The 26,416-nt window shown below is 42.6% G+C and overlaps 2 protein-coding genes across 2 annotated transcripts in view; both read left to right on the plus strand.

The window, feature by feature from the left end:
- Positions 1–12,546, plus strand: part of LOC117435940 (basic proline-rich protein-like) — a 39,623-nt gene extending 27,077 nt beyond the window's left edge. The window contains exon 2 of the mRNA XM_034060791.1: positions 12,444–12,546. Within this exon, the coding sequence (XP_033916682.1) occupies positions 12,444–12,546 (103 nt within the window). The remainder of the gene's footprint in view (positions 1–12,443) is intronic.
- A 49-nt stretch (positions 12,547–12,595) lies between these two features.
- The window catches only part of PTPN14 (protein tyrosine phosphatase non-receptor type 14), a 67,056-nt gene continuing 53,235 nt past the window's right edge, over positions 12,596–26,416 (plus strand). Inside the window, exons 1-2 of the mRNA XM_005143874.3 lie at positions 12,596–12,769; positions 20,075–20,244. Of these exons, the coding sequence (XP_005143931.1) occupies positions 12,596–12,769; positions 20,075–20,244 (344 nt within the window). The remainder of the gene's footprint in view (positions 12,770–20,074; positions 20,245–26,416) is intronic.

Here is a 26,416-nt window from a genome sequence, read left to right on the forward strand (position 1 = left end):
TGTGCATGCTCCATCCCTGGCACTGTCCAAGGCCAGGTTGTACAGAGCCTTGGGTGCCATGGTTTAGTGTGAAGTGTCCCTGCCATGGGAGGGGTTTGGAGCTGGATGATCTTAAGATCCTTTCCAACCCTAACTATTCTATGATTTTATGATTCTAATATGAACATAACTTCCATGGAGTAACAACTGCTCTCTTTTGCTCTCTGAATAATAACCTGCATAAATGGATTAGCCTGACTTTTGAAAATGGGTTATGAGTAGTTATGTTGCACCTTTGCACTGAAGGAGCTAAAACATAAATTAGAGTTGAGGTGGTTTCTGGCTTTGTTTTGATCAGTGGCATTTACTAGTTATTTACAAAAAGAAGTAAATGAGCTTTGGCTGCAGTGGGAGAAAAGTGCAGCCTGAATAGGTGAAGAGAGTCTGTCTTCTAAATTCTGTATGTTACATGGGATTCATGCCACCCACTCTTTTACTTCTTCAGAACACTTGAGGCTTGGACAAATCAGCCAACAGCTGGAAAGTTTTTACTGCCCTTTCCCATCTGCATTGAAGAAATGTTTTATGTGCTTTCCTTATCTTTGCCAGCCTTTTTCCTTCTCCTCCCATTCTCTCTCCACTTTATGCCAGGCAAAGTGATGGAGTTTTTCCATTCTAACTGAAAAATCTAACTTTCCCATTACTCTAACTTTAAAAAAGCCCAACTTTCTTCTGTAAGGCTGAATACTTTCATGGTTGCATGGTAAGGAGAGGGTGCTGTTTGAGTCTTATTAGCAGGCAAAGCATTGTTTAGCCCAGTGACCCAAAGAAGGAATCTGCATATAAACTTGCCTTTGTGACTCTGCTAATATATTTAACTTCATTGTAAAAGCATAGTAGCAGGTTTTGTGCTGCCCTCGTCACTGTCAGAAGATGTGTATCTGCCAATGCATGCATCCTACTGCCAGTTAAAGTGATAGTGTGACCATTCAGAGATAGAAAGGAGTGATTTGGGAATTGTCTGTTGTGAGTAGCGTGTGTCAGGATGATCCCATGCTGGCACACAGTTGCTACCCTGGGATCTGAAGATACCTGTCACATGTAACAGTTTATGTTACTCCAGGTTATTTATGGTTCAGCTGGGCTACCACTTTCAATAGCTGTGAACAGCTAACACCATGTCCTGCAGGAGCTAGTAGCTCAGATGGGATAATGTGGTTAGAAAGATGAACAAATCCTTTCATAGCAAGGCCTTTAATGATCCCCAGTGACTCTTTATTTGGAAGTTAATGATGATTGATTTCCTCTTCCAGAACACCTGTTGGAGTAGGAGGAACACAAAAAGAAGCAGGTTCCTGGACTGTCTTTTGTACTTTCTTTCTGCCAGTCTCCTATCTGTGAGGGTTTGTTGTCTGGCTTGTTTTGGTGTGGGTTTCATGTTTGTGTTTTACCTCTTAGCTTTCCTGTGAAACCTTTTTTACCTTGATCCAGTTGTAATGTTTACGCTTGGGTGTTTTGAAGTATTTATTTTTCAATTGGCTTTGTGATTTGAATAGCTTCATATTATTTTTGGCATGAGCTGCGGTATTAAGGGCCAGCAATATTTTACTCTGACAAGTTTATATATCAAAAGTTCAGAAGAAAGACTGAAAAAAATGGGCTTTTGAGGTACGTAATCTATGGTTGCCAATGAAAACTGATATTGTGAAATCCCATGAGGATATAACCATATTCCATTACGTTTTCTTGCCTTGTCACTGAGAGAAACACAAAGGTAGACAAGTAGTTATTTAAGCACATGACGTGTTTCTTGCTTCCAGAAACTTTATAAAAATAGCCAGGTAGAATAACAATAAATTCATTACTCTTACAAGGATTTCCTGACTGTGACATGCCAGTATATGACTTTGAACTTTAGTCTCACTTAGAATGGAGGTTGTTTTGAAGATAGCCCTTCTGAAGGATTCTCCTATTTATGCTATGTGAATGCCTGTGTTATATTTAGGCACTGAAAATACTTTTGGACTGAGTGTCCTGTATTCTGCAGTGGGGGGGCCCTGGGAAGATAAGAGCTGTGCTTTCTTTCATGAGCATACTTAAAACTACTTCCCAGCAATCCTGTTCCCTCTTTGAGAGTCAAGGCTGGACTCTGCTGCCTCCAGGCTCCCTCCCACAAGAGCAGGTTAGAAGCTCTCCTTATGCTGTGATACAGGACAGACGTTTGCACTGCACCTGTAGCTTGCAGTCGGAATTGAGCTGGATACCTTTCCAAACCAAAGCAAGGCAATGTCATGTCAGTCTCTCTTCCCAAGGAACAAGGGACAGGACAAGAGGAACCGGCCTCAAGCTGCACCAGGGCAGGTTTAGATGGAGCTGAGGAACAATTCCTGCCCCACAGGGTGCTCAGGCATTGGAACAGGCTGCCCAGGGCAGGGCTGCAGGCACCGGCCCTGCAAGTGTTCACACAGCGTGGAGACGAGGCCTCAGTGCCATGGGGCAGTGGTGGCCTTGGCAGTGCTGGGAATGGTTGGACTGGATGAGCTTAAAGGGCTTTTTCAGCCCAGCTGATTGTATGATTCTATTCTTGCTATCCATCTCCTAGCTTGTGGGCTTGCTGTGCTGTTTATTGAGCTCCTTTAAGAAGGAGTGTGATCTGTTGGCCATATCCACATAAAGCTGCAGAGGAATGTGTATATCAGGCTTCAAGTTAAAGAAACAAAATGCTTCCCACTTGCAAACCAGAGACAGAATTACAGGAAGGGCTGCACCACATGGGCTTTCTCCACTCGCTTTAGTTTTGTTCCTTGTTTCTTCTCTTGGTTCTCCCTGCATTGCAGTTAATGCTGAGTGTAAATGTTAGGGATACCTCATCACCTTAGACTTCTGTATGTTCAAATGCGAGATACCAAAAAGGAGAACATATAAACAGCAGGATTATTTAACCATTTTTTATTTTACTCCACCTTCTTCTGTTCTGGTGTTTTGGTTTTGTACTTGTAAGAGAATAAACTTAAGTAATCTGTCTATAATATTTATATTTGTCTGCATTCAGTAGAACTTCAGTGGCCACTATGGTGGATCAAAGGCCTATTTGTGCCACTTTTGATATGCACGTACAATAAATACACCTACCTGTGGTCATACAGAAGATGTTTTGATTTTGTGCAAGTGGTGTTTAGATGGAGGTTTCTTTTTTACATATGAGAACTGAAAGCCAGGCTAAATTCTGTGGTTTAAATCTGAATTGCTTGTAAAGAACAGCAAACCCATAAAATGGTCATGTTAGATGTTAATGCTTCTGTCTCTTCATTTTAATGTGCCAAGTCTATTTTGTGAGCTAGGGAGGGTCACAAGCTTACAAGTCAGTTTTGGTCTGTGCATTCTAGTCATGCTAAAACGCTAACATAAAAATGGATTAGTGTGAACAAAGAATAAAGCTCTTTTATTTTAAAGGAAATTTTCCTTTCAACTCATGGCTAAATTAAAACTTTCTGCAAAGTTTGGGGTTTTTTCCCCTCTGAAGTGTTACAAAGCAGCTGCCTTCTCTCATAGAGTCAGCTAACAAGAATTGGGCTGTAAGCTCATTAAAAGCTGATAACGTCAAGTATGACTCCAAATAAAGCTATCATCATATGAAAAGGGTGAGTAATTTGTCCAGGCTTATAGGGAATGGTGGTAAGGAGTTTATTGAGGCACTGTTCTGAAAGCTGAGCAGAGAATGGCATGCCACAGGTTTTCCAATTTATTACAGTGATCTTGTGTATAAAGCTGCAACTTGTATTTCATACTCCAAAACTAACAGAGTTTTATTAGCCTTCAGTGCAAAGCTGTCCTCTTGAGGAGGATTAATGACAAATAATATGTTAGAAGAAAAGAAGCCAGTCTAAACTTGTCAATTATAGTGCTGTTATAACCAAAGAAGAAAAATCACACATTTCTACAATGATACAATATGGAATCAGAGTTTGTACAGTTCCTTCCTCTGTCAGTGCAACTAGCAGCACTTACTGGAATGCTGTGGAATTATATTGCTGATTTTTCTCCCAAACTCCTTTGAAAACTTCTGGAAAACATGCTAGTGTTGAAGGATTCCCATTGACAGCCTGAGTAGTATTTGAGCCGTAAGAGTTTCCTTGTTGAAAGTTCTTAGGCAAAACCATGCCATCTGTTGTTAATAATAACTCCTATCTGCTGTCCAACTCCGTGATACCAGGTAATTGTGTTCAAATCTTGTTTATCATTGTGATCTGCAGCAGAGATGAAGGAAGAACGCCAAGGGCTGCTCACAGAGAGGGGTCCCTTTGTAGCCTTGTGATTCTGAGGCACCAGTCAAAGGAGTCAGTCGCTTCAAAGCAGGTCCCCCCCTACCCCTGCCTTTAGCCATAAATCTTTCTTCTTGGTATTTTGACTCTTTCAGGCTAGTGTTTAAGCCCACACAGTGGGCACTGGAAAATAATCCCTTACTACAGAAAGAAAAGTCCTGTTAGCTCATTTCCGGCAGCTATTCTGTATTTTAGATGAGGTGTTTTGCTGGCGAAACAAATGCGGTTATTCATAGACCATGGCTGTGTGATTTACATCAAGGCCTATATTCAGTAAAGATAGCAGATTTACTTTCTGCGTGTATGTGCATGTAATATAATCCTCCTTGAAGGAATTACTTCCATTTTGTAAAAGCATTTTGTAGCATCGATGTTTTAACGCATTGAGTCATGGAGAGGCTCTTTTCTGTGCAAGTTCAGAAGTTCATGTTATGATTGTGGATGAAGTATCTACTTATGTAACTAAATGTGCTGGGTTGTGAGTTAGGATGTACAGCGTGCATGCTTTTACCGTGTTATTCCCCCCACTTCCTTTCTCCTCCATCCCATCATGCTTACCTAGAGCAATACTTCCTCCATTGTGTTGTCCTGATTCAGTCATGAATAGCTGTATGGGATTAAGTGAGCCTCTCTTGAGAATGTACACCATTGCTCTGAACTTCCAGACACTGGATAAGATTTTCTTCTTACTGTAAGCCTGCAGGTATGGGTCTCACTTCACTTGGTGCCAGTCTGGTTACTGACATCAGTGAGGGTAACACTGCATCCATAAGGATCCATAAGGAAAAAGGTAGATTTAGAGCTGTTATGCTGTTGACATTTGATGTGTTGCAAGTTGAGTCCTTCCTGCTGTTTTTCTCCCTTCTCCCTCAGTTGTATGTGTGATTCTTTGGGCTTTACAAGACAAATTTGTTAAGAAAACATTTTCTTGTGGGTCAAGGAATTCCAATATGTTGGAACTTCCTTAAGATAAAAAGGTACCTTTTTGACTTGTGCAGTCTTTAGTGTTAAGGGCAGGATGAGGCATTTTAGCAATCTGTAGTTCTAACTCAAGTTTTCCCAGTTTCTGTTCATTTTAAAAACTATAATTTTCCAAAGTACGTATATGAAAGGAAGCCAAGGACAGTGCGAGGTACACAGACATGACCACTGTTGGAGCAGAAGTTGTAGAAACTCACAAGTATAAGCCATATTAACATCAGAAGAAAGGCAGGAGCAAAATCACGCACCTTTATTAAATGCATAAGACCATATTGTGCTGGGACCATGTTACCCAGCAGGGTCTCATCTGAGAGCAGCACTGCATGAACTGCATGCTTGAGAACAGCTGGGGTTTTTGTTAAAGCAGGATAGGTGATGCTTGAACTTCTGTTGTCTTCATTTTTGACAAACTTCTTATCCCACCAGTTGAGATCACAGAATAACCAGCACCAGTTGATGCTGGTGGATGTTAACTAGTGTGAATGCACTGGGGTGTATGATTTTACTCTGACACTTCCCTCTGTTAGAGCTATCGCTTCTTCATGTTGTCCTGTGTTTAGAACTTCAGTTTTACTCACGTCTTTGTAACATGAGAGAATAAGGAAAACACGGTGTAAGGAGTTTTTCTGTGGTTTTAGCTAAGCATATCCGTCACTGTTTTATATGGCTATCAATCACATTTAGCAGGAAATGTAACCTCTTCCAATCACTATAGCTCAGACAAGTCTGAAGGAGTTGAAAACCTGTCACAGAGGTGACTAGCTGAAAGGAAAAGTAAATGGCACTGATAGGATGTTGCTACTGATGGTAGCCAGGGGGGTAATATAGGGACACAAAGTGAAGAATCCAGTCAACCCTCCTGAGAGGTTTTAAGTCATTTGAATAGAACTGATGTTAAATAGTTGACCCTTACAGTAACAGTTAAGTTTCCATGACATTTGATTGCTAAGAAGTATTTAGTGCAAATTTAGGATGCAGGGCCTTGTGCTTTTGGTGCTTTTCTTAGACAGCTGATGTAGTACCAGGCCTGAAAGAAGGATGTGCCCAAATACCAAAATGTTGGTCTGACTTCTCTTCTGAATGGTTTGTCCATGTTGAAGATACAGCCCATCTAGAGTCTGTAATAATAACTTTTCTTAGGGGCATTCAATTACAGAATACATTGCTTTATTTTGGGTTAAAAAAAGGACTGTTTAAATCAGCTGGCTATTTCACACTTTATTCTTAGACTTTTATTCTAACATAGCTTTGCCATACAGGAAGAATGGGAATATGTTCTAGCAAGCTCCTTTGCCTGCTGAGACCAGGAGCCTGCCTTGGGCTGTGAGTTCAGAACTTGCCCAGCTGACCTGACCAACTGCTGTCAATGAATGCAGAACTGCTCTTCTTCTTCCTCCTCTGAGGTGTGTGGTTCTGCTCTCTCCCTGTGCCAGGTGAACTGCTCATGCTGGGCTCCACTGTGACACATTAACCAAGCTGAAAGGATCCCATTTTATTGAGTGAGGGATGTAAAGTGGGGAAGAAAGCAGGACTTTCCTCTCATTCCTGGCAGTAGGGAGCTCCTAGATGAGACTGCCTTGGGGGCAAAACTGCATCCTTGGTCTGGTGCCATAGAAGTACTGATCACTCTTGGCTGTTTCTAGTTTGAGGTCTTGCAATAACATAGCCAAGGTGTGAGGTTGTAAATAGTTAACTGCTGTACCCTGGTGCCCTAAAACCTGCGGCAGAGAGGTGGAGCTGCTGCAGACAGTTGGCATGGGCAGGCAGGCAGCTTTTCCTACTCAAAGGAAAACTGCTAGGATCTGACATTTCATTTTGGTGGGTGTTTTTGACTTTAGAATACAAGGTGTACGGGTGAATGGTAAAAGCTCCAGCTTCCTTACATTGTTGTGGACTAAAACTGGTTGCAATGGCACCTCCAGTGTCATTTAGATATGTTACTTTATGCAGATGTTACTCCTAACTTGAATGCTTACAGCAACTCCAAGAATCCTTTGTAAGTAGTTAGAAAGATCTGTTGAGGGTATTCTGGAGTGAAGAGTAAGGAAATTATGGATAAGGGTCTCATCTATGGTTTGGGAAGTTTACATCTGTTCTGTGCTAGAGACTGTTGGACACTTAGATCCACAAAAATACTTGTTTCCTGTGTACCTTGATGCTGATTGATGATGTACCTTGATGATTTTCAGGTCTTTGACCACTGCGTACTGGTGTCTGATGGTGCACAGTAGTAGTAACAGTAGCAGTCATCTTCTACTTTGAATGTGTTAGAGAGCCCTTGGCATCTGTTCATGCACACAAGTGTTGGGTTTATTACTACATGGATTAGGGTAATACCTAAATCTCCCCTAGACTTAAATGCCTGAGGATGAGGTCCATGTCTTGTCAGGGACTGTATAAGCAAGTAGTTGAAAACAGTGGCCTTGCAGCAGAAGGCTTGTATAATGTAAGGGTTAAAAACCCCTTTAATCTCTCCAGAGATGGATTTGACTCCTGGGGGTTTATCAGGCTTTATGGGAATTCCACTCATAACTGGGTGGGATGCGGACACCTCGCTAGGCACAGAAATATACCACACCATGCTCTACCTGCATGAAACTCTCACATGAGAGCAATCAAGGCAGAGAAAGCTATTCCACAGAGAGAGATCTCCTCCTCTAGACAGAATCAGCCCGATGGAGATGGGTTGTGCCAGACTCCCTGTCTCCTGCACGCTGTTACTCTTCCCTAAAACTGTAGGCTAGCACATCCCTTGCCGCTTGCATCACATGCTGTGGTCTCAGGCCCAGCCCAGGGTTACATACTTCTGTTAGGTGTGCTGCTGCTCCTGCAGTCTTGGAATGCTGGAGGGCTGCCATGTGCTGTTGGTAAATACAGGCTGCAGTTTGACAGTAATCGCTGTCTTCCTGGAGTTTCAGAAATTATCCACAGAAGCAAATGAAGTGGGAGCAAGCATTCTGCTTTCAGTGCCTTTCCTATCGGGTGCTCCTTTCAACGTGGTTCAATGTGTTAACTCTGTAATAAAAAGCAAGTCATGTACTTGGAAGTGTCCTGAGAGAAGAAGCCTTTCTCTCTTCTGGCCTTTAAAGAAGTTTAAGGAAGCAGGAGAGTGCCCTGTGACTGGAGCAGTGCCCTTCACCCCACAAAGCAGCTTCTGCCCCATGGCTTCCTCCTCCTGAAACACATAGTGGCTTCCCTTGCTCCCCCCAGCCCATCTATTAAAACTAACATCTGGCCAGCCCCAGCTGACTTTGGGGGAAAGAAGGAAGATTTTTTCCTATTTCTGGCTTCTTTGGTTTTAAGTTTGGAAAAGTCATAAAATATTAATCGGTTTGCTTTGTGTGTGCTAGTGGTTTGACCTGGTTTCGCTGTAATGTCTCATAAAGGAAAGAAAAATACTGGTTTGGAAAGGCACACAGCTTTATCTGCATAAGGATATTAAAGTCCATTAAGGAGGTTTTGTATTTCATACAGAAACTAAGTAAATGCTCTTAAAAAACGGAGGTAATTCTGTGTTATATATCACAGTGGGAATTTGACCTAGTTCTTCTTGCAGAACTGGCCCTGTTGATAGGTAGTGCTATTGCACTGGTCATGATCAGGCTGGTTGCTGATAGGTAGTGCTATTGCTCCAGGTCATGATTAGCCTTTTCCTGCCCAAACCATTACAGCTGTGCTGTCTGCAGCTTGAAGGTGTTTCAGTTTGGTGCCCAGGTTGTGCTTGGGAGTGAGATAGGTAAGCTTGTCTTGAGCTGAAATGTAGATGTTTTGTGTCAGGCTCCATCTTTAAGCTGCTTTCTAGCACTGGAAGAAAGGATCCAGAATAATCGAAACATGGAACAAAAAGAATAAAGGGAAAAATCCCAAAGTTAGTAAAGAGCTCAGTCTAGTTTCTCTTCAGAAAAACACATCCTTAAATAGAAGGTATCAGTTTAAAAGTTGTCATCTTTATGTCTTTCACACTTGAAATAAATCCTTTTTTAGAATTAAAATACGTGCATGTTTATTTGATGAGCCGTTTAGAGGCTTGCTTTACTTTCACTGGTTTTATTTGGTTTTAAGTGAAAGTGTGAGTTTGAGAAGTGTTGTGGATACCTTCATAGTTGTGTTAACTTGGTTAGGGACATTGCCACTCTTTGTCAATCCTTTAGCCAAGAAGGGAGATCCTGTAATGGAAGAATCCTTCACTTGAAAGACCAAACCCTTCTGTTTCTTGTCATCATCTTCTTTTCTCAGTTGTCTACAGAGTAACTGTGAGTAAAAATTGATGCGTCTGATGCATTGAAGATTACACAAACAAAAAACACTGTTTGCTTTATGTAACCAGGGCCTTTGAGATCTTCTTTAGGAAGCTTACCAGAAAACCCAAGTGGGAAGTTGGTCATCCAGAAGAAGTGTAAACAGGAAAGTTAGACATGTGCATTGCATTGAAAATGAATTGTTGCTACATGCTGGGATGATCAGAGCCATTTCAAGCTGTCTTGATTCATTCTGTAACTGCACACTTAGTGTGACAAGTTGTATGAAAGAGCTGTCATCAGGCATTCATGTATATTTAAGTGAAATGAAAAAGTAACCCAAACCCTATTGCACAAAGTGCATTGTTATCCCATCAGTATGTCTGACTCATCACATTCAGCAGAGTTAAAGGAAAACTCCTGATACTTTACTGCTTTTGGAAGAGGGGGGGAAATATTGGCTTTGCTTATCATGGAGTAATTAATTTGCAATCCATGTCAACATTGCCATTGTACAAGAATTAGTGGGTTTATTCCAGAACAGCATGTTAGCACAGCATCTTCTAGGACAGCTTATCCTACGAGAGCTGTGCTGTTCCATGTGCCTGGTCAGCAAGGCCAATCACACTGACTTTCTGTAAACTGACATTGATTTCATAGAATCATAGAATGGTTTGAGTTGGAAAGGACCTTAAGATCATCTTGTTCCAACCACCCCTACCATGGGCAGGGACACCTTGCACTGGACCATCCAACCTGGCCTTGAACACTGCTAGGGATGGAACATTCATCACTTCTTTGGGCAGTTGCAGTGCCTCACCACCCTCACAGTGAAGAACATCTTTAGGCTGCTACTCACTGTACAACTACTATACAGAGGGTGGCTCATACTGTGCAAAGAGATGTGTGCAGCTAACAGTAAGGAAAGGGAAGGGGTTATTTTTAGGCTAGCTGAAACTCCCCATGTGTGTGGCTTAGAATAATCTGCAAAACCAGGGACTGAACACAAATGCTGTTCTTGATAAGATGTAGTCCTCCACACCCTTCCTTCTCTGTAATTTCCTTCCATTCTTCCCACTTTTCAACCTCATGCTGCAGTTTTGGATAGGTTTGTCAGCAAGATAATTGCCAAATAGTTGAGTAGGGGTTAAAGCAGTGGCTTGGCCTGTGTGTTTTAGGACCCAGATCAGCTGCCATTCTCCTGAGTGATGCTGGGCAAGCTGGCTAATGTTTGTTTCAATTCCTCTTGTTTGAGTCATGGAGCACCAGGTTGTTCTGAGGATGCATTCATGTGTCTTGGATGGCTTCTGATGTTAGAGATGCAAGGTATAACAGCTCTCTCATGCAGTCATGTGAAAATAATACATTATTTCTGTACCCATTAAAGTTAGAATGGGAGATTAAACTACAGGGGTTAATGTGATAGATTTGGTTGCACTTCAGTCAAATAGCACAGGCCCCTTCTCAAGGTCTCTAGGCTTTGCTCTGGTGAAGCTAGTAGACTACCAGGATAGTCACACACCTGAGTGAGAGGTTGCTTGTGGTTTTCTGTTTCTGTGTTTTAGGGATTGTCTTCTGTTGCTTTAACCCCCTAATAGATGTGAGGATATACTGACTTTGGAAAATACACTGACTCCAATACGTGATGGTTCTGTTTCTAGTATAGCAATAATCCCTGGAGTCAGTTGGGCTGCTTTTAATGATCTCCATAGCAACTATATGCAGTAAAAGTGAAAATAACTGAGTCATGCAGTTCTTTGCCAGATGATACACGTGAGCAATGTACTAATATATCTGTTTGAAACGTCACACTGGGCTAAATGATGCGTACTCTGCTGGCAGTGCTTTCTAGGCCTTCTCCTAAGCAGCAAGGAAATGGGAGCTTTTGTTTGCAGTACTATTTGTTACAAGGAATGGACTTTTACATGCCAGCTTTCATGTCCCTTCACTTCTTGCTCCAGAATATTCAACTGGAACCAGGAAGGCTTGGTAGGAAGTAGTTTGCTTTTTACTCCATTCCTCTCTGCATGTGAAAAGTGACATTTTAAAGCTGTAAATGCTTTGGTTTGATTTAGCTTGGACCTGCTCCTATCTAAGCTTAGAGAGAGACGTGGATCTCACAGATGAGCATCATGGCTTCCTAAATGCCCTTATTTCTGTATCTATGCTTCTTCTGTCTACTTTGTATTTTGGCTTCACACTTGTGTGTGTCCCTGATAAATAGGAGTAGTCATTAGAACCAGTATCTAGAATATGTGCTCTCTTCCTCTCACTGAGTGTTATCGTGGTGTCTGACAGCTGTCTTCCTGCAGTTACTCCTTCCACCTGAAAGGGTGAAATACAGAATTGCTTTGTAACTGGAAGTGAGCAACATGTCAGGGATTGCATCAGAGGACCCCTCTCTGAAATGGCTTGGATGCTTCTTGCCTTTCACATGCATACTTGGGGGGTTATTTTTGCAGAGGTGCATTTCCTGCTGGCTGCAGCCAGCCTTTCTTCTTTCAGAATCACACCTCTTTTAAATGCCTCTATTCCTTCTCTTTTTAAGCTACCTTTCAAAGCTGGCCCGAGGGCACCAAAACTTAACTTGAAGATTATGTTATGGACCCCTGTGGTGGGGGTAATGGTGGGAGACTTAGCACCTCTGGAGGCCTGCCCTGGAGAGTTGCTGTTTGTTCTGAGCTTCTCAAAGAAGGGCTTTGCAATTAAATCTGTGCTTTGCATTCAGTGCCAAAAGAGAGTTTTGAAGGATGTGTTGTATGAGGTGTTCTGGGAGATGCAGTAAGTGCCTGGCAGTCCCTGCGTGGAGGTGTTTAGTTTATGGCTTAAATTGTGACTCTTTTCCTTTAAGCTTTTTTTTGCACTGAACTTTAGGAACATCTTATTTCACTTTTAACTCTGTGTATTTGTATGTCTGTTGCAGGGATCCCTTGAAGCTCTCCCTGGGAATGGACAGCTACCTCTATTTCTGGAGGAGAGTCGTGGCACTTGAAGAAGCCTTCAAGGCGAGTCGACAAGGGTGCTGATAACTCTGGGAAGAGCAGAGGGAAGGGGCCACCTTCCAGGCCAGCAGCCATGCCTTTCGGGCTGAAGCTGCGACGGACCAGGCGCTACAACGTCCTGAGCAAGAACTGCTTTGTGACAAGGATCCGTCTGCTGGACAGCAATGTGATCGAGTGCACCCTCTCCGTGGAGAGCACGGGGCAGGAGTGCTTGGAAGCTGTTGCTCAGAGGCTGGAGTTACGTGAGGTAAGAGAATCTTAGGAAAGACCATCTGTCACTGTATAATCTGACATGTTTTGATTCCAGTTGGGCAAGCTGCTCATTTGAATTGTGGCATTCTTGGAGCTGGAGCTTGGGCAATGAAAACTGAAGGCAGAACAGCACTTGGGGTTATGTGCTGCTGTTCATTCATCAGAGCTCTGAGTGCTCTTTGTAGTGTCAAGATGAGGTTTCTTCTTCTCTTGGAAAGTGATGGGTGTTACTTGTTGAACTGGGATGCCAGGGCCAAGTTACAATAAGTTTTAACTGAACCAAACCATGGTTTTACCAGCGCTGCTGGTTGGATTACGCCAGTGGGAGGGAGATCACTGGCTTTTAAGTGTTCACCTTCCTATTCTTGTTTCAGAAAGAAGCAACAGTTGTGTTAATACCAAGGCAACTTTGAGGATGCTGGTTTTTGCCTTCACTTTGTCTAGCTGAAATATTTCACATCTGAAACTCTGAAAGGCTGCTTTTACATTTCCAATGATTCTGAAAAGGATGAATAAGCTCAGTCTTACTTTATTGAAGACTGAAATCCTTTATTTTCTACTTCTTGGTGTAGATTTCAGTGTTATTCTGAGCATTGAGATGTTTTCAGAAATCTCTCTCCAACATGCATGGCACAAATGAGCTATGTTATCTTACTTAACGTCTATGGACTCCCTACATGTATCTTGCATACTTCTAGGCTTTTGCAAATCACAAGTTAAAAGTCACGCTTGGAAGTCGCTGCATTATCATGACTGTCCCGGCTGATGCTTTCTGTATGCACAGCTGGGAAATCTAATGGTCAGAGAATCAAGTAGGTAATCTTGCAGTCTCTTATGCTTGTTGTTCCGCAGCAATGGAGCAACAAATGTAAGACACTAATGGTAATGCTGGCAGCTGGAGTGTGACATACAAATAACTAGTGCAGATGAAAACCAAACAAAAATCCCTTTTTGTACATCAGGAATGATAAAGAATGAGAAAAGAATCTCACTCTGTGTGTGTGTGTGCAGAGTAGTCAGGAATAGGGCAGACTCTTAATATTGCACAATAATTTTTCTTTCTTGGATTTTATGTAGATTTTGGTAGAATAATCTTCCCCCTGCCCTTCTAGAGATGAGGATTTCCCAGAAATTACTTGTTTTCCTTTGGTTTTATTCTTCTATTGGTGCTGCTTTAGGGTGTCCTCACAGAGAGGTCAGATCCTTCCCTTCAGTGCAAAAAGGAGTAAAATGAATGATGTGATTATCCTCATATTCCTTGTGGGCTTATAGAAACATGGAATGATTTGGGTTGGAAAGGACCGTAAGATCATCCAATTCCAACCCTTCTGCCATGGGCAGGGACACCTCACACTAAACCATGTCACCCAAGGCTCTGTCCAACCTGTCCTTGAACACTGCCAGGGATGGAGCTTCCTTGGGCAACCCATTCCAGTGCCTCACCACCTTCACAGTAAAGAACTTCTTCCTTATATCTAACCTGAACTCCTCCTGTTAAAGCTTTAAGCTGCATCTGTTGGTGCAGTAGGAATCTGGGGCCTAATGGCTCACTCAGGAGCTTCACCTGTGTTTGTGAGCAGCAGTGCCATGTGGGTCAGTATTCTTTTCCACAAAGCATATTTTGATTTTGGAATGTGTTTTTTTCCACTTGGGAACAAAGCCTGAAGATTCCAAATTTTCCAGAGAAAAGAGATTGGGCAGCAGAGCAGCAAAGGAAGTTACTCTGTTCAGTGTTCAGTTCCATTGGTTTCTTCTATTGCTTTGGTTTCTTTCATTTTCAAACTGATTTGTGTCAGGCAAAAAGAAATATGTCAGCACAAAATGTTTGTGTTTCGAGATGAAAAATACTTTAACAACACAGAAGAGAATGCTTTGATGTTGCTGGAACACTTTCCCCTTCTTTCATTACCCTCCCTGCCTTTTTTTTTTCCAAACAAAGTTTTGGCAACATTGAACCCATTTTGTAAGGTTCAGATTTCAACAGGAGAGCAGTTTTTTGACAGAAATTGTTGCCTGTCTCTTTTTATAATCTCTTTTTCTGGTTGATTCTGGTAGCATCCATTGCTGCTTTCAGTGTTTAGGGGAGAAGAGAATTACTGGCCTCTTTCATAGAATCATAGAATAGCTAGGGTTAGAAAAGACCTTAAGATCATCTAGTTCCAACCCCCCTGCTATGGGCAGGGATGCCTCACACTAGACCATATCACCCAAGGCTCTGTCCAACCTGGCCTTGAACACTGCCAGGGATGGAGCATTTACCAGGTCTCTGGGCACCCTGTGCCAGTGCCTCAGCACCCTCACAGGGAAGAGCTTCTGCCTTAGATCTAACCTGAACTTGCCCTGTTTCAGTTTGAATCCATCACCCCTTGTCCTATGGCTGCAGTCCCTGATGAAGAGTCCCTCTCCAGCATCCTTGTAGCCCCCTTCAGACACTGGAAGTTACTCTGACGTCTCCACGCAGCTTCTCTTCTCCAGGTTGAACAGCCCCAATGTTCTCAGCCTGTCTCTATATGGAAGGTGCTCCAGCCCCTGAGCATCCTCATGGCCTCCTCTGGACTTGCTCCAGCAGCTCCATGTCCTTCATATGTGCTGTTTTAACAGAAAAGATCAATTTTTGTTTGATGCTTTACCTTCGTGTTAGGAATACATCCATCAAGACAATTTCTTCTGTCCACATACCCCTATTAAAAAGCCAAACTGTTTGAGATTACTGTAGGCAGTGTTGTGAAGGACTGTCAATCGTGATACACATGACTGAAAAACGGTATCTAATGGATTATGCATATTTCTGTTTGATCTCTGGGGAATGCAGCTCCCTCCCTGCCTGAGTCAGGGTTCAGGGCTAGGTCAGTAGAAAGTGTAGCCATGTAACTACTGTAAAACCTGGTTTTATCCTTTTCAGCAAAGCTCTTTACAAAGCATCAGGTCTCCTAGTTGAACAATTACTGCTTCCAATGAAATGAGCTCTTAGGCCAGCGTTATGTAAAAAGTAAAGATGAGAAGAGGGGAGGGAAAGAGAGAAAAGAGAAAGTCAGAAATGTCATTTTATGCTGTTTTATGTATATGCACAGACTATATAAAGGATATTTTTCCCCAATGTAATACTGTTTTTCCCTTCAAGGGAGACTAAGTGAATCTGCTTGAAATAGCGGGGTAATCTGTACAACTCGGTTGCAAGACTTCATGTCTCTTTCTCCTTTTTGTTCCTCTTAATTCAATTTGCAAAATGATAAGAAGTTCAAAGATGGAATGTGCTGACGTGTTGTAAGGGGGTTGGGATGGGAAGAAGGTCCTCTCCAGCCAAAATTACTCTTTCAAGCTCTGTTTCCCATTGGTACCTCCAGCACTGAGGAGCTGCAGGATGGTAGTGGGCTGAGCATCTCAGGCAGATGCTGACTGCTTTGGTGGCCATTTGCTGCCATTCTGACCTTGCTTTTTGTGTCCTCCTGAAAACCTGTGTTTGGCAGCTACGTTGCTTTGCAGTTTGACTTGGTTAGACTTGTCTTGCAGCAGAGCTGGGTTAGGGTTCAGGCAGCACTCGGACAAGAGACCTTCTAGGAACACTTGGCTGCTGTAAGTGGTGCGAGGGCCCTGGGATAGCAGGGTTTAATGCTTTTAGCCCAGAGGAGCTGGAACTTTGCCTCTTCATCAAGGATAAATATTTAGTTGGCCGCTTAACCAGATGCTTTAATAAACACTGAGCCTGTCTTGTTGGATCTTTCTGAATGAGATTTGCTGCTTTAGTAAGTGGCTGTCATCTGCTGTTTACAATACTTCTTGTTTTGCCTGACATAAAGGGAGGGATAGTTCTGGATTTGGTACTGTAGCTAAGTCCCAGACAAGTGTGTTGCCATCTGAAGTGGCAGCTATATTGTCATCTCTTTGAACACTTCTCAGCACAGGTTTTGTGTATCCAGATTTCTTTACTGGCTCACCATATCTTGAGGATCAGCTTTTCACATAGAGTTGTTATGATGTGCAGGTGATCCGGTCCTTGTTTGCTGCTTTAGCAGGGGCCTGCAGGTCCTTCAGGAGTGTAAGCCAGTTTCCTTGTATCACTTATAGAATCATGTGTGGTAGATAAGGCAGATTTTTAAACCTTCAGAGGAAAATGAATATAAGCTCTTTTCTAACAGAGCTCTGTCTATTTGCAGATTAAGCAGATCAAAAGCAGTAGCAACTGAAGATCTTTGTCTGTCAAATGGATGTGTGTGCATACATTTGGCACTAAGAAAAGCTTTCCTTCAGTGTGTATCATCAGTCTGTCAACTGTGACTGGAAGCATCATTCACTTTCTTTGCTACTTTGCAAAAGCAGCCCATGATACTCCAGAGCCTGCCAGCAATAGGTGTAGACACTTACTCTATGAATACTGGAGTGAAGTCAGTGGTTCTCTTTGTACAGATGGACAAGTGGACCAGCTTTTGGAATCAACCTAGTTTTCAATGAGTTTCTTACAGAGGAAAAGAGCCTATTTTTATATCCCCTCATCTAATTTGTGGGATATCTGTACTCTGAAAATATTTTTGTGGGCTGAAGTGTATAGCAACACATGAAACGGATTGTGTAAGGCCTTTGGGACAGTCATGCCTCGTGATAGCATACTAAACTTGATGGTCCAGCCATTTCTAGTCTCGTGTTCCTCTGTTCCTCTTTGGGTGTTACTCATTTTCTTAGGGAATAGTCTTTTCAGGCATTTGCTGTAGTGGCTACACAAGTCCACTGTGGGTCTTTAAAAATGCTGATGTTCTCAGGAAGTGAAGCTCCTAATGGCAGGGAGCTGATAATCACATAACTGTGTTGGTTATGGTTGGTTTGGTCTCTCCAAAATGCATCTGTGACTCTGCAGTCCCTGTGCTTCATCTGCAATTGCTTGATCCTCTCCAGGCTGCTTTCAAAGACAAGTCATCTTTCAGTTGCATGGAAGATGCTGTGGACAGTCCACTGTGTCTGCTGGAGTCTAGAAGCTTAACCGCTGCATTCCCTTCAGTTCTTAACCCTTGGAAGTGATTCAGGATTCAGGATTTGGTACCTGAAGAGCCTTTCTGTAGCAAATCTAAACTTTTGTTGTTCTTCTGCCCTCCTGTGCTCTTTTGAACTGTTTAATTGCAATACCCTCTTAATCCCTTGAGTAACTCTTTTAGACTTCAGGCTCCAAATCGTTTTAGTTGCTAGATCTTTTACAAGTACTTGACATTGCAACTTTGGGTCCTAGGTGATGTGAATCACCTTTTTACACTCACATGGAAGATCTGTTTCCACAGCTCTGCACTGTTTCTTGCTGAGATGAGCTGCCCTGCAGTGATTTTAAAGATTTTCTGTGTTAAAGGATTTCCCTTATGAGGTGGTACAATCACTGCTTTTTTCTGCCTTCACGTGAATTCCTTTCCTTTGCCATCTCAGCTGTACCTCCCACCTTTATTTTAATCTAATTACTATCATGGGGAGCTTGTCAGTAAGAACTTTTTATCCAGTGATGGCTGAAGAGGGAGATTAAACCTGTATCAGTGAATTGGTTAGGTTTGGTTTAAGTTTATCCTATGGGAGACGCTGACTTCTTGATTTATTTGTGCCCTGGACTGATGAATTTATTGAAGATACCTTTAAATTCTACAAGGAAATACTGTATTGATTCCCTTCAAAAAAGGAATGCTCTTGCTTCACTGTACCAAAGTGAGCTCAAAGAGAAAGGGCTGAGCACTGTTCACTGTAGGCTTGTCAGGCCTAACTGAGGAATCAAGTTGAATTAGCTATCCCCTTAGTTAAACGCTACTCTGGCCAAGCTGTTGATGGTGGCTTTTGCAAAGAGTGGTTACAATTTATCTGCTGCTTTTGAAGACTTTATATATCAAAGCATGAACTTGTGGAAAATCCAGTTGGTGAAATGTTGATGGTTGATTTAAAGGCCAAACTTTCTGAATGCATTGAAAGTAATTTCAAATGAAAGCTTTATAGAACAGAAAATAGAGGTTTTTCTAGTCTTTGATTCAAGTATCCTTATTTAAAATGTGATGCTATATATAAAGGATTTTGACTGCCTGTGGGAGGACTGTTGTCCACTTAAGCTGTAACACCACAATAAGTATTGTATTTGTTTTAGGCTTCATCTAATCTAATGGAGAGTTTTAGAAAGTTTTCATGGAATAGGGAATAGTTGGATTAAATTCCAAGAAACTTTATTGAAATGAGAGAAATATGCAGGAATAGGAATGATCCCACTTTGAAATTTTGATGCTCACAAAAGTTCCTCTCGCAGCTACAGCATCTTCGTTCCAGTACAGAGTGGTTACTGTATATTGAAGACACTGCTGGAAATCTCCAGATGCTGTCAGCTGAAATACTGAAGATGTTGAAACAAACTTCACAGTTGGGCTACAGTCAGATTTCCAAGCAACTGAGGGATTAGTTCCTTTGCTAAATAGGAATGCTTTTTTCTCCTTTTCTCCAGATCTGCAGTTGTAGTACTTGCTCTTAATTACAGTATGCATTTGCCTGCAGTAGTACATCAGTGTATTAAATGCACTGGTTTAACAACTATTTGATAGAACCCTTCCTGATGGATTGGCTATTCCTTCAGCTGCTTATTACCCATTTGTCGTACTGGAAGCTCCAGTTCTGAGCACTGTTCCTTGTTAACTGCTCTCCACCAGCAGCAGTCCTGTGTGGCTTATACGGGAGGTAACTACAGATTTACACAGGATGGGAAATGGCTGAGGTTTTCAACCAGGTATTTCTGTAAAAGCCTGCATGTTTTAAGTGTAGCCATCAGAAAACCTTGTGAATGCATTAAAAAAGTAAACATGCTCTGTATTGGGTTCTTTTATTAGTAAATACACTTTGACACATATGTGTAGGTTTCCATTCTGCTTTTTATAGTCGGAAGAGTCCTAGTCCTTTGCCTGCAGTGATCCAGAGTCTCCTGAAGCCATTGTGCTTTGATTCAGACCTAGTGTTTGCTGTCTGTTCTCAAGGCTCAGTGTAAAGAAGACAAAGACTCAGACACTCTCTGTAAATCATTTATGTAACCTGTGCTATAACGTCAGCTAGAGCTCTTTCATGTGCACTTGAAAGAGATGGGAAAGGGCAGATAGTACTCCGTGAAGTTTATTGCAATATTAATTTGTCATTGCCTTCAAGATTGTTCTAAAAATAAAGGGCAGTAAAAAAGGAATTATTCTGATTTTGCATATGGAAAAATGTACACAATGCCATCTGTTCTTATTTGCATTTGTGTCATTGATAGCGTGTGTGTGATCTAGCTGAACAAGGTAAACTGACACTCTTTGCTTTCTTTATCTAGACACACTACTTCGGCCTTTGGTTTCTCAGCAAGAGCCAGCAAGTCCGCTGGGTTGAACTGGAAAAACCTCTAAAGAAGCAGCTGGACAAATTTGCCAATGAGCCTTTGCTTTTCTTTGGGGTGATGTTCTATGTGCCCAGTGTTTCCCGACTGCAGCAGGAGGTCACAAGGTATGTGCTTTTCCTCTGTTCATACTATTGTGATTCAGCTGGGAGGGAAGAGGCAGTTGCTCTGTTTTTGGCATTCAGTATTTGCTTAGGTATCATCTGGTTCTTTCCTTTCCTGGTGATTGCACAAATGGGGTGAAGTTGGAGAAGTCATCTCTTGAATTATATCTGGTTTTGGGGTGGGGGGAAGCAATGCTGGTGAATGATCATACATGACCAATTGCAGGAACAAAAAGGGAGTAATAAATACATGTTCAATTTTAAGTGGGACCATGGTGAACATAGTCTTTTCTATAACCTACTACTGATTAAAAGGAAGCCATAGGCAAAGGACCTCTGTATACAGCTTTTGTGTGTTATTCTTATGTCTGGCTGTGCTTTGCTGAAAGTGAACTTTGGCATCTTTTCTGGGGTTTGCCCATCCCACTCCTGATTTTTTCCCCTTACACTTCACAAAAGGAGGAAAATTCTTAGAGGGCATTATTCCTTTAATTATGTTCAGGGTGTACCTTTGCAAACAACTCGAGTGGGAATTGCTCTTTTATTCAGAGCCCTCTGCTGCCGTTGTAACAATGCAGCTATTTTGAGGGGCTATTTCTTGTAAACCACATCACTGTGTGGTTTTTGCACATCTGTGCTGTGTTTGAATGTAAAAAAGGGGGAGAAAACAAGCCCACCTCACCCCAGAATGGGTGGGCTTGTTTGCTTTTTAACTGAAATTATTTCATTTATCTGGTCTACAGCAGAGTTGCATCAGCACAACTAAAGGTAAAGCCTGGGATAAGTGGGTGAGGGCTATGGGGTGCCAGAAGCCTCCGCACTGAAACCAATGTTCTGTTGCTGCAAACCTGCGCATGGTCATCATGGCTAAATAAGTAGTGGAGGAAAAAGTGGCTTTTTCTTTATATTGCATTTTTCATACTGCAGATTATGTATTTTAAAGGATTTTTAACACTGGAGAATTGACTTTGGTGGGATGTGACAGATTCACTTCTTCAAGTGGCAGCTGTTGAGCAGTCCCTTGGCTACTGTATGTGCAGAATTCTTGCCAAACAGTAGGTTGAAAGCATCACAAAGCTTCAGTTTCCCTGGGAATAAACTGAACATCAATGCTTGTCTGTGTCTGTGTGTTCCTGCTTTGTACATGTTGGGAGAGGGAAGCCTCATAGCTTTTCCTTCAGAATCCTTTGACATGCAGTCAGAATCATAGAATAGTTAGGGTTGGAAAGGATCTTAAGATCATCTAGTTCCAATGCCTGTTGGTCACTTTTGTCAGCCTAAGCCTGGCCTAGCTGTGCGAGGTAGCATTATAGCTACTTGGATGCTATTATCTCTTCAAGCTGCAGCCTGCAGTGCTGATTGCTCATTCACTGCTCACCTGCAGAGGTGTATTTGCTCATTCTTCCTAGGTTGGTAATAACAAAACATTTCAGTGACAATTGCACTTCACAACACTCAGTTGGAGTGGCTGCTGAATTGGGTTTCTCTCTGAAAGTGATTGATAACATAAGCTGCAGTCTTGTAAGTGCCCCTTATGTTTCTTTAAATGTCTGTAGCAAACCCAGCAGCTTCCTAATGGATCTCAGGTATAGAACAGCCTGTTAAGACTTTGGTTTGTTTGTTTCCTGAAGTGTGGAATTGCTTTACTGTGATGATGTGATGTAGGTGATGTGATGGCAGGAAACCTTCAACCGTGCAATTCTAAGTAGACGCAGTAAATCTCACATTTGAAGCAGGGTGGTGGAGGACTCTTCTGAACCAAATGGTGGAGAAAGACTTAGTCTAAAGTGTGATTAGATGGGCAGGTGGGGAGGTTGGATATTTCTTCCTTTCAGTATAACCACACAGTACACTTGGCACTGGGGCTTTTCCTAGGCAAGCTACTTCCTGCTTCCTAGCCCTCTTATTTCCCTACTCTTTCTACTTTCTTTCTTTTGCCTTGGATTGAGGCTTCCATCTGTACATATCCCCTGATCTTAATCCTGTCTCTTCAGAGATCTCAGTGACTCCTTGTCAACCTCACCTCTCATCCTGCACCCAGTCCCACAGGCATCTTCCAAGGACAATTACGAAAGGTGTCAGTAGGAGTTTCACCATGTTGTCATTGCTGTAATTTGGAAGTTTCTAGAAGAATTTGTGATAAAGCACATGAAAATACAAACAAAACCACCCCTCTCCATGCTCGATGACAGCTACAGCAGGAGCCATTTGGGTGGGAGTATGGGGGGCTTGGCACGTTAGCAAAAGGCACTTTTCATGGGAGCCTACTGAGAGACAACCTCTTTGTACTCGCCCAGCTGCTCTTGGAGTGAGCAGCCATCGCAGGTGGAGATGTTGCCTATGCTTCTGGCATAGTTAAAGCACCTGGGATCTGCATACTGTCTGATATAAATAAGTCTTTGTGATGCCCCGTAGAGTAGATATTTGCATAGATTAGAAATATCAATCTACCTTTTATTTTTGCTAACCCCTCAGAGGGGAGGCATCCTTTCAAGCATTTACTACTTAAAGAAATCACTCTTTGTACAGTGTCTAAAGTAAACAAGCTTCCTTTCACTGTGCTCTTGTTCCAAACCCAGAGAACCCACATACTCTTGTGGCTTTCTGACAACGTGGGTGCAATGCTGCTTTCTGCACAAGTATCAGACAATCCATGGTCTTCCCCCTCACCCTTGCAATGCTAAGGTACTCTCATCTTCATACATGTTACTGCTGTGCCTTCTATGAAAGAATGAAGATGTGCTTGGGTCTGGTTTTCCTTTTTGCTTTCTTGGAAGAAGCTGTCAGTATCTTACTGCATGTTCTGAACCCAGTCATACCCAGTGGTGTCTGTGCTGTCCAGATTGGGGCATAGTCCTGCAAAACAAGAGCAGGTCCTGGTGTGGGTGCCACCAGTGGGTCCCCATTGTGCTGTGCACAGGAGGTCTGGTGTTCACAGCTATTCAGGGAGGGACATACCCAGCATCTGTGCTGGACTGCATTGGGTTTTTGCCCCAAGTTCAGCTGTTAGCTCTGCATTTTCCCTGCAGAATGTGCAGTGCAGCTTTCCTGGGAAAGAAAACACAAGAAGTGCTTGGAATGTAGTAGTTGCACCTGCAAAGTGTGGGAATGAATGTGTTTGCAGGTGGAAAATTGGAGCCTGTGGCTGTCAGGCCTCTTTTCTGGTGGGCCTGTGAAAAATGAGACTCAAATTTACCCTCCTTTAAGAGAACTTTTATTTCCTCTCATGTTTTGCTGCCTTACCCTTTTCTTCTCCATTTCTTATAGCTGCTTTTTCTGTTTGTCTTTTAGGGAAAAACTTCTTCACAATTCCCTGCCTTTCCCTCTTTCTTACTTTGTTAGATGAAGAATTACTTAAAGAGGCGTTCATCTGAAACATACTCTCAGGACTGTATGAATTTTCAAGTCACATGAGGATAAAATAGAAGGGAAGAAAAGTAGTGTTTGACTGCTTCGTGTTGACAAGGAAAAAAGTTCCAGCAAATCTACTGGTTTTGGTTTTTGTCTTTTATAAACTGGGCTTTTTTTTTCCTTCATCTCAAAAAAAGTCCTTCTTAAATGTCTCACCTACTTGAGCTTATCTTGGCTTTTAGTCTGCTTTGCTTGCCTGGTTTTGAACAGGCTAAAGTTTCACATCCTCCTGTGTTGCTAGCTTTTAATACAAGCACAGCCAGCTGGAACATTGTACCAGTCACCACTGTCTTTACATGGTGCTTTTAATTGCTGTGTTGAGGCTGGATATTCCATACCCTCCTGTGCCAGCCTGGTTCTATGGCAAGCTTGATGGTGCAGATACTCCTTTGGGTGTTAAGGTTTAAGGTAAGCGACACTACTTTGTTCTCCAAGCTTGGTCAGACCTGCAGCTTGTGACTGCCTGAGAAGTCTTTGTGTATCTTTGATTCGAGCATTGTGGTGACTTCATTGTCCAAAATGGTTATTCTGCATATCTCAGTGTGTCAGGAATAAACAGCACTACATGTGCCATCTGATTTGGTTAGACCTTAGCTGTGCTTGCCTGAAGTGATGGACTGTGATAGGTTGGGTGGCCGTGCTTGCTAATATACCTCTGGTACACCCAGGGGTTGTTTTTAATGTCAATGGTTCCTAAGAATTCAGCAACACTTATGATGTTTTTTTCCCCTATGAAAATACATGGAATTATCATACAGAGTGGGAGGAATAGTGATATGTGTGGTTAAGTTGGATGGGTTGGTATATGAGCAAGAACAGAGTGATATAAGGCAAGTAGGAAAGCTGAGTATTTAGACAGACAAGAAGCCAGACTTTGGTCTCTCACACCTGCATATTTAAGTCAGGCTTTAACCATTCAGTATCACTGGTTAACTAAGCAGAAAGAAGTTTGGGTTTCTGGCAAAGGAGGCCTTACTGCCCTGTTCAAATGCGTCTTTTCCCAAGAACCGTCATCATTTGATGTATACAGTGTACTTCCAGACATGTTTTAAGAGCCTGCCTGCTCTCTTGGATAGATGGTATCCAGGAGCAGGCTGTGCAGCTTCCAGAGAAATGAACACAACTGGTTTCTTGTTGCAGTCTTTCTGGGAGGAGATGCAGCTACAGTGCATATGCTGATGAGCTGTGCTGTGGTTACAGAGCAGCTCTGCTCACACTGTGTAGGAAAGGCATGACACACAGCCCTCTCTTGACACTAGAAAGAGCTCTTTCCAACTGGAAAGATGCTGCACATCTTCACTGAGAAGCAGGAGTGCTCTCTTCAACACAAACATGATATTAATCATAGAATCAGCCAGGTTGGACAAGCCCTTTAAGCTCATCCAGTCCAACCATTCCCAGCCCTGCCAAGGCCACCACTGCCCCATGGCACTGAGGCCTTGTCTCCACGCTGTGTGAACACTTGCAGGGCCGGTGCCTGCAGCCCTGCCCTGGGCAGCCTGTTCCAATGCCTGAGCACCCTGTGGGGCAGGAATTTTTCCTCAGCTCCATCTAAACCTGCCCTAGTGTAGCTTGAGGCCATTTCCTCTTGTCCCATCCCTTGTTATTGGTTAATGATCAGAAGAGTCCCATGGGTTTAAGAATTTCCAATTAAAAAGTCTGTCAGTTCTCTTTGTTTCTCTTACTGGGCTGGATCCTCGCAATGCATAAGCCAGGGGAGCTCTGTTCTTCTAACAGATTATTCCCAACTTTACATATATTTTATATATATTTCAGTTTATAGAGAACTCTGTCACTGGGCTGTGGCTGTAACTTTAAATGATTCACATGAATTAAGACAATCACTGCTATAGTGCTGTATTTTATATATATTGTGGAGAGGGACACTTCATTAGGGACAGTAGTGACCGGATAAGGGTTTAAACTTAAACGGGAAGTTCAGGTTAGATATAAGGATGAAGCTCTTTACTGTGAGGGTGGTGAAGCACTGGAATGGGTTGCCCAAGGAAGTGGTAAATGCCCCATCCCTGGCAATGTTCAAGGCCGGGCTGGACAGAGCCTTGGGCAACATGGTCTAGTGGAAGGTGTCCCTACCCATGGCAGGGGCTTGGAACTGGATGATCTTAAGGTCCTTTCCAACCCAAGCCAATCTGTGATTCTGTGACTCCCTGGGGTTCACAACTACTTCCACCTAGCAACGAATCCCAGAGTTTGCCTTTCTCCCAGTTTTGGGATATATGGTGCAGTACCAGTCATGAGACAGTTGGCAGTGGGAGCAGGACCTGGCAATTGCAGTCTAAACCAAAATAGAAAACATAAAAGAAAAGCATACAAAACATAGAAGTATGTGTATATGTGCAAAAAATATGGAAGAGAGCAATAAAAATCACTGTCCAGGTGCAGAACAAGCTTGCACAGGACAGTGGAGCATGTTAAGTGGAGCATTTACACTTCTCTGGGCAGCCTGTTCCAGCGCATTGCCACCCTCACAGTAAAGAACTTCCTCCTTAGATCTAACCTGAGCTTCCCTGTTTCAGTTTAAACCCATTACCCTTTGTCCTGTGCTATAGCCCCTGAAGTCCTGAGTCGCTGGGGATCTTGGCTCTCTTCTGTTGGACAAGCATGTGGATAGGTCCTGAAGGAACTCAGTAACGTTGACCTTCCAGCTGTGGGAATCTGGGACTAAACACCAATGCTTTCAGCCATCCCAGCTACCTCACAGTCTAGCAGCTCATTGTAACCCAGGCAGGGGAGCAGCTCTGGA

This window comes from Melopsittacus undulatus, chromosome 3, assembly GCF_012275295.1.
Source record: "Melopsittacus undulatus isolate bMelUnd1 chromosome 3, bMelUnd1.mat.Z, whole genome shotgun sequence".
In the NCBI taxonomy this organism is placed as follows: Eukaryota; Metazoa; Chordata; class Aves; order Psittaciformes; family Psittaculidae; genus Melopsittacus; species Melopsittacus undulatus.